The 14,556-nt window shown below is 37.2% G+C and overlaps 1 protein-coding gene across 1 annotated transcript; it reads left to right on the top strand.

The window, feature by feature from the left end:
* Window positions 1-321: 321 nt before the first annotated feature.
* On the top strand, window positions 322-6,379 carry LOC140166751 (monocarboxylate transporter 6-like). Its single transcript, XM_072190247.1, has 4 exons — window positions 322-539; window positions 3,881-4,021; window positions 4,381-5,217; window positions 6,020-6,379. Exons 1-4 carry the CDS (start codon window positions 350-352, stop codon window positions 6,157-6,159), a joined length of 1,308 nt encoding a protein of 435 aa, XP_072046348.1. The 5' UTR covers window positions 322-349; the 3' UTR covers window positions 6,160-6,379.
* Window positions 6,380-14,556: the final 8,177 nt, after the last annotated feature.

Below are 14,556 nucleotides of genomic sequence, written 5' to 3'. Positions count from 1 at the left end.
CAATTCATCAAGGGAAAGTGTGGATGAAGCTGTTGATCGGACCGCCTAGGTCTCTAAGCCAGGCCACTTAAACTGGATCAATGGATCTTATCATTACCATTTTGAACTTTTCTCTTTTCTCTTATTTTCTACGGTCTGTGGTAGTATTAACCATCGCCTCTTTAGCCTATTAAAGATTACCCAGCTGAGGATGTTAACCGATGAGGTCGAGAGCCTATTGTAACATTGCTGCTGCATAGAGGGCACAGACGACTTCAATGTACTACAATAATACTAATTACTATACATATTGTAGCTAATATTCAGTGGTATAAAGTCGGTATTACTAGTACTATACAATGCTATAAGGATGACGAGAAGTAAAGACAACGCTACCTCTTGGGTCGTCCTAGGCGTAGTTACCTTCTCACTCTTTTTGGAAGTAGGTGTTATCAAGAGTTTCAGTGTCTTACTACCAGATATCAGAGAACAGTTTGAAACCTATACATGGGTTGTTGGATCATCCGTGTCAATCATTATTGGATGGGGCAGTGTGATTGGTAAGCTCATCGATTTTGTATTTGTGATTTAGTTATGCTCATGACTAAAAAGGACCGTATAGGAACGAAAAAAAGCTCCGTCAGTATCGAACCAAATGTTCCAATTTCATACGGGAGAACGAGGAATATACGACAATGTGTTTAAAATTTATTTGCTTGAAAACGGTCAAGAATTGGCTGCATAAACAGTGAAAATGTAGTCGGTTGCTATAGGTAAACAGAGAAAAGTAGTCAGTTGCTAACCTAGCCACTCGCGTCCCACAAAACGGGCCGCTCGCGTAACGCAGCAATCGCCGAGCCACGTAATGATATTACGGGTGATCGACCGTGATCGCTAGAGCTATTATATAATACACATAATGTTTTTAACAAATATGAACAAATGCGCGCGAAGCGCGCTAAAATTGCAATTTGAAAGTGGCGTTTTGCTCCCAGATTAATCAAGTTTCTCTGAACAATTTGATCAAATATGCACATCGAATGGGACGATGCGCGAAATTCGAGTAACGACTTTTGTTCCCAGATTAAATTTCTCATATGGTTACATCGTAAGCGGCAAAATTCCGGGAAGGGGGGGGGGGGCACTTCAATATGGAATGGATATAGGTGTAGGACTGGCATTTTCGCAGTAATGGTAAGGGGCATTCGGTGAGAGCAAAATGTAAAAAATATGGGGTCATTGACCTTTGACCCCAAATCTAAAAATATCCTGCAGGTGCTGGATGGCAGCAATGCATGATATGTGAATGCAAGGTCACTCGTCTGTGTACATTTTTCAAAATGTTTTTCAAGGTTTTGGCTTTAAACCGGAAGTCACCCCTTAAGGGATCCAAAATGAGCGTTTATTGCGTTTCGACAGTATTTTTTGTGGGACGTGAGAACATCTCAGACCTATCGAATTGCATTCTGAATACGAAGCATGTCTTTCTGATATCAAATAATTTTCATTTTTAAAAATCACAATATAATACAAATTTTATGACAAATTATAAAAATTTGATATTTTTCAAATTTTTGATATATAACAGTCCTCGAAGTAAATTATATAAATCTAATGATATATTCTTAAAGTGTATGTAGCAGGGAGGAAAAGCCGACAGTCAATTGAAAATTTTGACCTTTTATATTGAAGATATGGATTTTTTCCCCAAAAGACCTAATTTTTTTGGTGTTTTGGGAAAAAAATCCATATCTTCAATACGAAAGGTCAAAATTTTCAATTGATCGTCGGCTTTTCATCCCACCTACATACACTTTAAGTATAAATCATCAGATTTATAAAGTTTACTTCAAGTACTGTTAAATATCAAAAATATCAATTTTAATGATTTGTCATAAAATGTGTATTAAATTGCGAATTTCAAAAATCAAAATTATTTGATATCAGAATGACATTCTTCGTATTCAGAATGCAATTCGATATGTCTGATGTGCTCTAATGTCCCAAAATAAATACTGTCCAAACGTTCATACCCCAGCCCTTAATGGCCCAAATACAAAATGTTCCCCTTGTCTTGAGGTTTGTTGTCACCGAGTTTGAGCCCCGTACCTCTTACAGATATCCAGAAAATGTAAGATTTGACCCCAATGACCTTTGGCATGACCCTTGCACAGTGTTCCAAAATGTTCCCCTGGTCAGTACGTTTGTTGTCACAGAGTTTGAGCCCCGTACCTCTTACAGATGTCCAGAAAATGCATTGGGGGAAATTTGACCTCTGCATGACCATTGACCTGCCCCCTGAAAAAAGTTCCCCTGCTCATGAGATTTGTTGTCACGTGAAATTGAGCCCCATACCCCTTACAGATATCCAGAAAATGAAATTATAAGATTTGACCCCAGATTAGCTTTGACCTGACCCCTGCAAAGTGTTCCAAACAGTTATGAACCAGGCCAATTTACACTGATTTCAATGGGGCTAATTAGGTATTCATGCGGCCATATCTCGGGCCCTCATGATCCGATTCCTACCAAATTTGGACTGTGGATGTTTTTCATCATGTTCTACTGAAATATGGTCATGAAAATGCTGAAATGCAAAAAAGAACATTTTATGACGTCACACTTCGGTACTCTATATACCAGAAATGCCCATTTAATGACCTTTGACCCCAATTCTGTGTACAAGCTATGGGTCCTGGGTATAGCCGATGCATATGTGCAAGTGACGTCATTGTGCTATGTAATAGTGGCAGAAGAAGCATTTGGAAGGTATTTGGTTATATACCGGAAATGCCCCTTTAACGATCTTCGACCCAAATTCTGTTTACACCCTATGACTACTGGATATAGCCGTTACATTACATATGTGCAAGTGACGTAATTGTAGGGTGTAACGTGTAGGGGGAAGCATTTTGAAATTGTTGCCAGAAAGAAAGAAGAGGAATCGGATAGCATAACAGAACCTTAGCTGGGCGTGAAAACCCCCAGCTAGATAACTGACCAAAAACAGTACAATCGCAAATTGGAAATTACAACTACATCCCTACATACGCGTCACCTCCAAAGTGGGAGTGCCCCCGGACAAAATTCATCTCCCATTTATATCGATGACAAAAGCAGAGAGTAACATAATTCAAGTGAAATATTTATTAGAAAGTGCGGGTCAAAGGCTATCTTGTATTGTTAATGCGTGTCCCTTTTCTTTTTACAGGCCAGCTCTACTCTCTTTTGGGGACATTATCTGACAGTAAAAGCTAACATTTTATGACTTTTATGGAAAAGAAATACTAATCTATTTTTATGGAAATGTTATAATATGGCTTTATTAAAATGGATCCGTAAAGATTAAAAAAAAGAGACATTAGAGGGCCCGAAAAAGCAAAGAAAAGAGACCTTAATTGGCCGGTATAATAATGTAAAGAAAGGATGCCTCAATTACAAGGTATCTTTTCTTTACTTTTTTACCGGTTCCCTGAGCTCACTTTTCTTTTCTTTTACGGGCCCATAGTAAAGTGTGTTTTCCTGATTTTTTACGGGCCCCTAGGACCCCGGGCCCCTAGGACCCCGGGCCCGGGGGTAACGCACCCTCTTACCCTCCCCCTTTGCCGACGGCACTGCTAATGCAGGCAGCTAACCCTAAGTGATCCGGACAAGAAATGTTGCCAACGTACAATTTCCAAAAAATACCAAATGCGACAACGTGCGGCCGACATTTGGTTCAAGCCCACACTGGAGCGATGAACAAAATACTATTGAACCAATATACCTGGGCCAATATCAACAGCCAAGATTGGGCAAATGTTCATTGGTTAAATATTAGGACAATGTCCCAATGGTATTTGGGACTGGGGTAGAGCATTCCTCATACTTATCATTTCTCTAATGATTTATATCTTGCCAGGTTTATCCGCGAGTGCTCTAGTGAACAGACTTGGTCCACGAGTTTGCCTAATGATTTGTGGTTTGGTGGCAACCATAGGACTAATTATCTGCGCATGTGCACTGAATTCACTTATGCTACTTCTTGGCTTGATACTAACTGGTAAAATGTCTTCAAGAAAAAAATAGTATTCTCAAAAGCATATCCATTTATATATGATTGGTTAATGTATGGGGGAAGAATTTAAACATATTAAAGGAAATGTCAAAAACAAAACAAATGTAAACAGTAGGAAGAGCGTAAAAGAGAAGTGGGCAATTAAATTATATACTGTTTCACATAATTACAGATTGCGCGCATTTTACACGCAATGTTTACTTATTGAAGATTTTGCTCCATCTCGACCAGTTCGGTCAGGGGTTCACCACATACAAGAGACCTGGCTATATATCTGAGAAAATTTACCAAACGAAAAAACTTTTATCAGTTCCTGATTTTAATCATCCTTCATGTTTTCACAGGGTTTCTGTATCTTCAAGAAATCGTCGCCATAGGGGTCATTCCAAAATATTTCGATAAATACTACAATGTTGCAGTTGCTGTTTATTCTTGCGGTTCTGGATTTGGAATAATATTGATGCCTCTTTTGACACAAATATTTCTGGACATTTATGGATGGAGAGGAGCTATGCTTTTATTAAGTGGACTATGTCTGCATTCACTTCCATGTGGAGCAATGTTATTTCAAAAGGAAACTGAAGACAAGATGCCCAAAGAGAAAATCAACCATCTCATTTCAAAGACGTCGAGATCTTTCAACAATACCGACTCTAATGAAAATGACATTCCTGATCCGCCTAACAGTTCTAAATTATTTTGTGCTGTATCTGCTCTATTTTGTTCTCCACTACTCGTCAATCTTTCCTTCATTGCACAAGTTCTTGTACCCGCTATTGTATGGGGTTATACATTCACTGGGTGGTTAATATATATTGTATCTTTCTCCTTATCCAACGGGACGACAATGAGAGAAGCTTCTATCGTGGGAACATGTGGTGGAATTGGACTCACAGCAATTAGAGTGATATTACCGCCATTAAATCAAGTAATGACTTACAAACAACTGATGTACATATCATCGCTACTATCAGCAATTGCTTTAACTCTAACAAATATTTTTAACACGTTTATTGGAATGTGCTTGATGTCAGTGCTCTTTGGAGCTGGTTTTGGTATCCTGGGAGCAGAACTGTATATTGCCATCAAAGAAATTACCAGTGAGAAAGAATACCTTCATGCTGTTGCCTGGGCTAATTTGATACATGGGTTTGCTGCCATAACAAGTGGGTTTCTCACAGGTAAGTCGGTGAATAAGGAAACATACAAAGGGAATGCCAAAGCATAATTAGAAGCAAGAATGATGGTCATTAGTTATCAGTTGTCCTTCAGCATAGTCCAGAAGCACCTTCGATAGGCCGCCCAATTGAGCACCAAGGCATAAGACAATGAATCATTCTCGATTCGGTACTCATATTGGTTCTCGTTTTATATTTATATTGATACCATTCGGCCCATAGACCTGGCACAGCCCAGTATTGCAAAAGCAATAAATTAAAGGGAGGCCAAAACATCAAAACAGCAAAAATAAAAGAAAACTTAAACCAAAAACACAGAAAAACAAACAAAACACCAAACGAAACAAGGGAACTGGCTAGCCAAGATGGGCCCGGAAGGCTGAGTTAAAGGACTGCAGAGAATTACATTGGGTAATGTCCTCAGGGAGGTAGTTCCAGAGTGTCGGAGCATAAGGGTAGAAGGATTTTTGGCACAAGGTCAGACGACGTTTGGGCACGTTGTAGAGGTACTTCTCGATTACCGCTCTAAGCTAACAGCAAACAACACAGATTCCAGTTCGGATGCCGATTGAACCATTGCTTATCTGTAACCAAACTGACTAAAGATATGAATTGAACTCCCAATTTGATCCATCACATAATCATGACAACTTCGCAGAGACAATAATGGCATTTACATGCCTTACTATATTTTTGTTTGATTTCTGTTCCTTCTTTTTGAAGGAAAGAAACTCGTAGATTTTGCCAACCATAAATTTTGTTATAACGTGAGGTGGTTAAAGACGTTTCTTTCTCATTCTTATAGGCTGGTTGTTCGATATGACAGGAAGTTTCGTAGCATCATTTGGCGTACTAGCAGCAATTTCTTTGTTGACAACAGTATCACTTGGATTTGAAGACATTTGGAACGGTTTTAAAAACAGACACGGCAGTGCTGCTATTTAAACATATTCAACATTCAATACTAAGAGTGGTTTTACAATGTTTTAACCTTAAGTCTACCTGCTTCTTATCATCACATTTTAAACATCAGCGACCATTCCTAGTTGCATATTTACTATTTCGTTGTATTGCATGCAGTACCTTTATTTTGTACAATGTTGTGAACTTTTTATACACAGTTCAGAAATGTAAATCTACATCAACATAAGTTGTGTTTTGTAGGTCCGTGGTACAAAATATTACAATGAACATTAAAATGTAATAAATAAACACAGTCAAATTAAAAAGTCGCCACTAGTTCCATTCCCATTTAATCAGCGTCTGATGAGTTTATGGCAAAATAATTTATATAATAATTTTCTATACACTTTCCTTCGAAGGTTAATACCAAATTTGATATCAAAAGTTTAATTATCGTGAGCTTAGGAACCGTTGTTTGGAAATTCGTGCAATTTAAAAAATGACAAATTACGAATTGACCACGCAAAAGCATGGTATCAGCTTATTATGTGGCCCGTACATGAATCATTGTACACTTGCCTGCGCACAATTAAAAGAGCGGGGTGTTTGATTTGCATTTTGACATGCATGTGTAACCTTGATGACAATGAACTTAGACCTCTCAAATGCGTGTAGATGTGTAGATGTTGAGAAGAGGTGGTTTAATCGATTAACCTGCCGGCCCTATTCAGGCGACGTAATTCTTGGCACTCACGCTAGTTCCGCCGCGTGGTACAACTCCCGATGTCATTTTTTAAATTGCACGAATTTCAAAACAACAGTTCCTATGCTCACGATGATTAAACTTTTAATTGCAAATTTGTGGTTAGTGAAAATGTTAATCATTTGGCCCGTCATTTGGTGCCGGTTTCACCAAAGTATTGTCTTTTTTGGAATGAGCGCACAAAAATATAGACCAATTAGTAATTTTTGGCGATATAACAACTTTAAGTCATAAATTGACTATTATTTAGGACAGCTGCCAGTACTAACAGGTAATCCACCGGCCAATCTGAGGAGGAAGTAGCAGACCATGGCCTTGACTCGGCGTGCTTTGAACCCAGACCATTTTCTCCATGAAGTGCCACCTCGACTGAAGTCGCGGCGGCACCCATTTATATCGGAGGCACATGCTTTGATCCATCAGGTACAGACCAAGGAGACATCAACTCACTGGACTGGCAATGAATGGCAGTAGAGATGGCAGTCGTCACCTTCGCCCCTGATGAGCTATATCCCAGGTACGTCGAAATCCAGCCCTGGCTCGGATTTGCCACGCCATGCATGGGTGAACTGAAACTCAACTGTCTGCGAACAGGAATGGATCGCTTCAGGGCCAGTATGAGCTAGTATGCATAGATGAGGCCTACACCCAAAGCCCAATTTGTGAGTGCGGAAAGGAAGAGCAGACGGGCAGACCACATCATCAAAGCTTGTCACCTTCATCGCCCCCTCTGAAGTTGATGTTTCCACACGAGACTGGCTGCTCAACAGCAAACTTGAGATCTGAATCTCCTTCGTTAGCAGCATACGAAAGAAGAAGATTGATGAAAAATGTTTTGACATTTTAGTTAACACAATAAACAAGGGGTCATCGGATATGGCTGGGGGTTGCTCAAATGGGCGGGGCTGCCCACTTTGCCCACCTCTTGCTACGGGCCTGGACACATGGATATCCTTGAACACAGATCATTCACAGAGTTATCTCCATTTAGGCAAGGAAAAAGTATTTGTCCCGGGTATTTGTTTTGTTTTCTGGGTGAGGAGAAAATTGGACAAAGTTAGAAGTAGAAAAACCTGCGGAAGTGGCACTCCCGCGGGAGTATAGATAAGGGGTTGTTCGGGTTGGTTCCATAAAGCAGGACTTTTTTTGGAATGGGATCCAAAAATTGGGGCATTCACTGAAAATGTCTTCATGTTTTGACTGAAGTTCGCATATTTCAGCTAGGCGATCTGTTTTAAAGAAATGCTTTTAAAGGGCTATTGCTCGGACAACATCATGTCATTGGCAAGCTAATATTATGAGGACAATGAAAATGACTCCTTTTTTTGAGAAAATAAGACGTTCAAAATTGATATTCCGCAAAAACCAACTTAAGCGGTGAGTTCCTTCGAACGAGACAGATTTGGCCTAGAAAAACGGTGACGTCATGAAATGAGATGTGCCCGCTGTGAGAAAAGGGACTATAAACGCTCTCAATGGACAAAACGTATACTGTTAAATTTAATGGTTTTTAAACATATGGATAAAATCAGCCGCTTCTTTTTTTATATATTAGACAATTGTGATATTACAATTTATATGTATATCAATATCATGAGATGCCTAAAAAATATATACATAATTTGAGCTTGAATTTCATCTGAGACTAGCATATAAACCGTGTTAAGTCCACAAACTCATGTATCTGATTTCCCTGTATATTGCAATGCTATATAGTTTCAGTTGGATGAAATATTACAAAGCAAACACATAGTAACAATACTGTTTGGGTTTTGTTCCCGAAATGAGAACAATAGTGTGCATATTGTTATGGTAAGTGATAGTACAACTCATTGTTGCTAATGTTAAACTTGTCAAAGTGATTGTGATTGTATGATGAGAGCATGATAAAGTGCCCGCTTCATTTACCTAAGTCATCAGCCAAACGGGGGGAGAACACGTACACGTCAAACGGGGAAGAACACGTACGAGGCTGAACTTTACCCACACAATTTCTCCTTTTTCAGGAGAAATACGCACAAAACGCACAACTTGTAATGTAATAATTATTCTCTTCGAATAGAGATAAACTTGTTTTTGCAATAGACCTGCCCTTTAAAGAAACAATGCTGTTCTTAGTATAACAATTGCACAATTTAGAGGAATTTACAATTATGCGTAAAAGTACAACAAAATTAATAACACAGATCAATTCAAACCAGCATGACAAAATATAAAACCAACAAAAGTAACAATTTGACAAAATAAAATAAAATAAATAAACATCTGCATTGGAAACAATACACTGACATGTCCAATACGTATGGAACAACTTATATCATCAGATTATAACTACTTATATCATGATCATCAGATTATATACATATTCATAAAACATTGTAAATTTAAGTCTTTCCTTATATTTATTCCATACATCACAACACAACCGTTAGTAGGAGAAAGAAATTTTAAAATATCCAGTATCATTACCATATAGCGAAAGCACCGAGAGCAGTTGCAGCTTGTCTATTAATTCACATCATAAAGCTTCATTACTAGCAAAAACAACGTATACTGTACTTTTATTGCGACTAATATACCTTTTTAAGACTACTTATTGAATACTTTACTTGCTAGAAACATCTACATAATTTCAATTTCAACTGAGAATGCGTTCATCATGATTAATAACATTTCTTTATTTCTCAAACCCATAACCATACTCATATCCATAAGTTTTCTACGGGAAGCTGAATTTGCATCTTCCATCAGCATTCAGTTTCATAACTTGGTTCTTTCTGCATCATTTGTTGTCACTGATATCTAAATTAAAAATGGTGACCTTGCTTTTCGAAATTACTTTGGCTAGAAGGTCATGATTCAAGAAATGCTACCTTATTTTTCATTCTGACTGTGTATTGTTTTTGTAAAAAGCACTTCTGTATTTCGTGTTTTGAAGAAAATTTTAAATATCCCGGTCTATGCCAAGCTGCCATCGTTAGCCAGTTTTTACAAACTTTTTACGGCGTTCAGAAAATGCAATTTTCCTTGGCAAATCCTTTTTAAATGGTTTGGTAGGCCTAGAGTATTTAATTCTAGCCCCAACCCCCCAAAAAAAAGTTGTGGTAGAGAAAATTAATAAGAAATTGGAATTCTTCGATGCCCCGATACAAAGACTTTCTGTTTTACGAGGTGTTAATGTGCATCCCCCAGGACTCTACCAAACCAACTTTTTTAGTTTCTTTCTAGTATGGTCCTATAACACATTCAAGATGTTAACAAAAAATATTTCCCGGCACTCCGGCCATATTCAAGGTTAAAGGTCAACACAGTGGTCAAATTTCAAAGTTGCTCAAATCTGGTTAACAAGCACACCAAATTATTCCTCTCATTGCAAGGATTCAGAAAAAGTATAGTTTGACCTACCTGCGACATACCGTTCTTGTTCTCGGTGGTCAGTTTTTTTGGCCACACAGGGGCCAAAAATTAAAAATGCTCCGATTTGAACGAAATTGGTCTCAAATTGTTTGTTATGTAAAAATAAGTCAAATAAGGAATAGTTGTAACCATGTAGGATGTTTCGTTACCTAGGAAACATCACAACATAGGTTGTGGTCAATAGGCTGTAATGGGGATTGACCTTTAATGGCCAATTTTGTCAATAACGAAGCATTTTAGACAGTGCCTTTTGCATGACGAGCAATTTGAGACCACTTGCGTTGAAATCGGAGCATTTTTCATTTTTGGCCCCTGTGTGGCCAAAAAAAACCCTGACCACCGCCCAAAATTTGACCTTTTTGCTTATAACTCAAGAACGGTATGTCGCAGGTAGGTCAAACTATACTTTTTCTGAATCCTTCCAAAAAGTTGGTTTGGTAGAAACCTGGGGATGCACATTAAAACCTTGTAGATACCGGACTACTGTGTTTTTCATGTTAAAGTCATAATGTACGATCTTCAATATGAATTTGGTTAATTTTTTTCAAACCTGATTTTTTGGCATATTTGTAATGTTTACACATGTCACAACTTGCACATAAATGGAATCAGCCAAATTTCTTGTGTTTGTAGGTAAACAGGGCAAAGTTCGACATAAAGTCATAATTCAAAGAATTATGACTATTATGTCCTCCCATAGAACTGCGTGTTAAACGGCCAAAATAACAAGCAGTGTTTCTTTCACTTTACCTCGTTATTTCAGCTAAAAATTAACAGAAACCATTCCCGATAATTATTACTAGTATTATTTCAGCATTTTGAGTATATAATGACAAATTTAAAATTGGAAGGAAATCGTACATTAAGCCTTTGGGTGATGGATTTTTTAATTGCCCAGAAATGAGAGGAGTCTGCCATGTTTGCTGTGAATTTTTGCCTAGCAATATTGATCATAGGTTCAAAATTGATGGTGCATATCAATGACCAAACTCTCTTTTAAATTTGAGCATGATCACTGCTGTAGGAAATTATGTAAATAGGCTTGTATTTTGATATTGCATTTTAGCTCACGCACTTTTTAAAAGCCAACGAAGATTTCATAAATTTGCTGTGCGCCGATTTCGCTACAACTTCGCCTTGGTATGTTAAACACTCCAAATAAATAATTACGGTACCTACTTCGAACTGCATATGCCTTAATGAATCTCGTCAAGGCCGACAAATCGACGTGATTTTGCAAGCGTGGAAACGCCTATTTCTACTTGCTATTTTGTCAATCAAAATTTCACAAATTGTCCTACTTTTTTGACAAAAGACTTAGGGAGTGTTCATAAATACTTTGGTGGGGGGGGGGGGGTTGGAAAGTTGGAACCTCGGACGTCAAAAATTTTTTGATCCCCCTAAAAAGGGTGGATTTTTTTTTATCCCACTTTTTATGGTCTAAAAATTTTTTGATCCCCCTTCATGTCCTAAAAAAGAAACCAAAAATATACATCATTAGCAGTGGCATAGATAGCTATAGATTTCTTTTTGACATTGGGGTTGGAGAAAATTTCTTGAAGTCCAGTGAATCCAGCACCTTTTGCTGACAAATGCGCGCAAAAAAATTTGCCATATTGAAGCTAAACTGGTGAAATATAGTACAAAACTGGAATGAATTTGCGTGAAGCGCAAAAAAAAATTGGCACTTTTTAGTTTAAAATGACCAAATATGCAGGCCATGCCGTTTGAGGCGAGCGATCGCTCTCGCTCGTCACCGCTCGCTCAGACTCAATTTCTAGCGAGCAATTTTAAACTCGCCCAAGACACTAAATTGAATCCAGTATCAATTTACATGCAAGTTTCAGCACTCCAGTGTATCCTGTATCCGATCTACCGTAATAAGTTAGCCTTAAACGCTGGATACGAAAGAAAGGTTGTGAAGCTTTGTGAACAGTGATTGACCACTCGCCTTTAAAATCTAGACGACAAGGCCTGAATATGGGGTTAATTTTGGTTAATAGAAACCCATATACAGGCGTCAACATTGGGGGGATGATTGTATCATGGAAATAGTAGAATCTACTATTTCCATGATTGTATGGACCATTCCCCCTATCCCCCCCCCCATCTCCCCGGGATCTACCCCTATGGTCATTAACTCATTAGCTAAATATTACCGTTTGGAGTTAATACTCATTGGAGTCATAGTGTTACACCCAAATTGTAAAGTGCGCACATTTTGTTGATTTGTAGCTTGAGATTACAAAACTGAATACTTTTTTTAAAGTATTAAAACATTAAGTGTTAAAACATTCATGCGGAAATTTTTTTTTTGGAATGTACATGCCTTCTCGTACATTTTACCCCGGAATTTTACCCTCAAATATTTTTGATCCCCCCACTATTAAGGACTGAATTTTTTTGACCCCCCCCTTTTTAGGACCCAAATAATTTTTGATCCCCCATATTTTCCAACCCCACCAAAGTATTTATGAACACTCCCTTATACAATTTTTATGTCTTTTAATGAATGACGTTGATGTATGCTCCTATTTGGATGTCTGTCTTCTTAATTAATTTAATACTTCTACAAGTGTTACGTAAATTGTATAAAACAAAGAAATGTAAATACTTTATGACTTTTAATGTATTTGATGTATGCTTTTTTGATGTTTATGTTTTGAAAAATTCTTACATGTATAGGGCATATGTATAATTCTACCAATTGTTATGTGTATTGTTTTTATGACACAGGGCCCCTGTAATAGCAGATTTATCTGAAGGCAACCCTATATAAATATGGTTTTAATAAATAAATAAAATAAATCTTCTGTTAGATAAATTCCATATTTTGCTGGTAAAGGTTCCCCGCAATACATCGTAACTGGCGCTGGGTCACTGAGGTGTGTCCAAATTGAAACGTTAGAAGTATCTAGCAACAATTTCAACACATATTTGATGACTACAACCTTTGAAAAAATGTAAAAAAACCACATTCTGGGACCTGAGTGTTTTTATAAGTTGGAAAAATATGCTTCCTTCACGCATAAAATGTGCTTTTAAAAATGCAATTTACAAAAATCTTTTTTTTTAATTTCAAAGTTTTTTGCGACTTTGGAGAACATCTAGACCTATTCTGAAGGTTTGCATTTGAGGAGGCATTTATACTCCATATTTATTGAGCAACAATTTCAACACATATTTGATGACTAAAAATGTAAAAAAAAACCATTCTGGGACCTGTTTTTATAATTTTGACAAATATGCTTCCTTCACACAGAAAATGTGCTTTTAAAAATGCAGTTTCATATACTTTTGTACATAACGATAATTCGTTAAAGTGATTTTTTGGCTTTATAACAAGGCCTACGTGACTGATAGGACACTGATATGATGCAAAATACAAAGGTGGAAATTCAGGGGAAAAATCCATTAAAAAAATCAAAGTTTTTGGTGACTTTGGAGAACCACTAGACGTATTCTGAAGTGTTGGGGTCATTCACAGTTAATTTGAAGAAAAAAAAATGGAAAAAAATTACAAAATTACAGTTTGTTATCCTTAATATGCAAACCACTAACTAATGTTTACCTCTTCATCTATCACACATTATAAATGCATTGTTTTTCCATGCATTTATAATATGTGATAGATGTAGAGGTAAACATTAGTTAGTGGTTTGCATATTAAGGATAACAAACTGTCATTTTTTTGTAATTTTTTTTTTTTTTTTCAAATTAACTGTGAATGATCCTAACACTTCAGAATAGGTCCAGTGGTTCTCCAAAGTCGCCGAAAACTTTGGAAAAGAAATAAAATCAAATTAATATATTGCTCGGACATCGTATCATTGACAAGCTAATATTATAAGGACAATGAAAATGACTCCTTTTTTTTTTTAAATAAGTCCTTTAAAATTGATATTCCGCAAAAACCAACTGTAAGCGGCAAGTTCCTTCGAACGAGACAGATTTGACCTAGAAACTACAGTGACGTAAAAATATGAACAAGGCCAGCTTTGAGAGAATGGTCTGTCGTCAACACTCTCAATGCACAGAACGTATACTGTTTTTGTTATCAGAAAAAACTCTGAATCAAGTATTACAAATTTACGCATATGGATAAAATCAGGCCCTTCTTTATTACATTAGTAAATTGTGATATTACAATTCATATGTATATTAACTTGATGAGAAATACTTGGGACTATAAATTACGCGGTTCATAATTAAGGTGGCCCCACACAAAGGTGTGTAAATAATAAAGGTTTGTTAATCAA

Source organism: Amphiura filiformis, chromosome 1, assembly GCF_039555335.1.
Source record: "Amphiura filiformis chromosome 1, Afil_fr2py, whole genome shotgun sequence".
In the NCBI taxonomy this organism is placed as follows: domain Eukaryota; kingdom Metazoa; phylum Echinodermata; class Ophiuroidea; order Amphilepidida; family Amphiuridae; genus Amphiura; species Amphiura filiformis.
The sequence above is the reverse complement of the archived record's forward strand: the minus strand, read 5'-3'. Positions and strand labels throughout refer to the sequence as shown.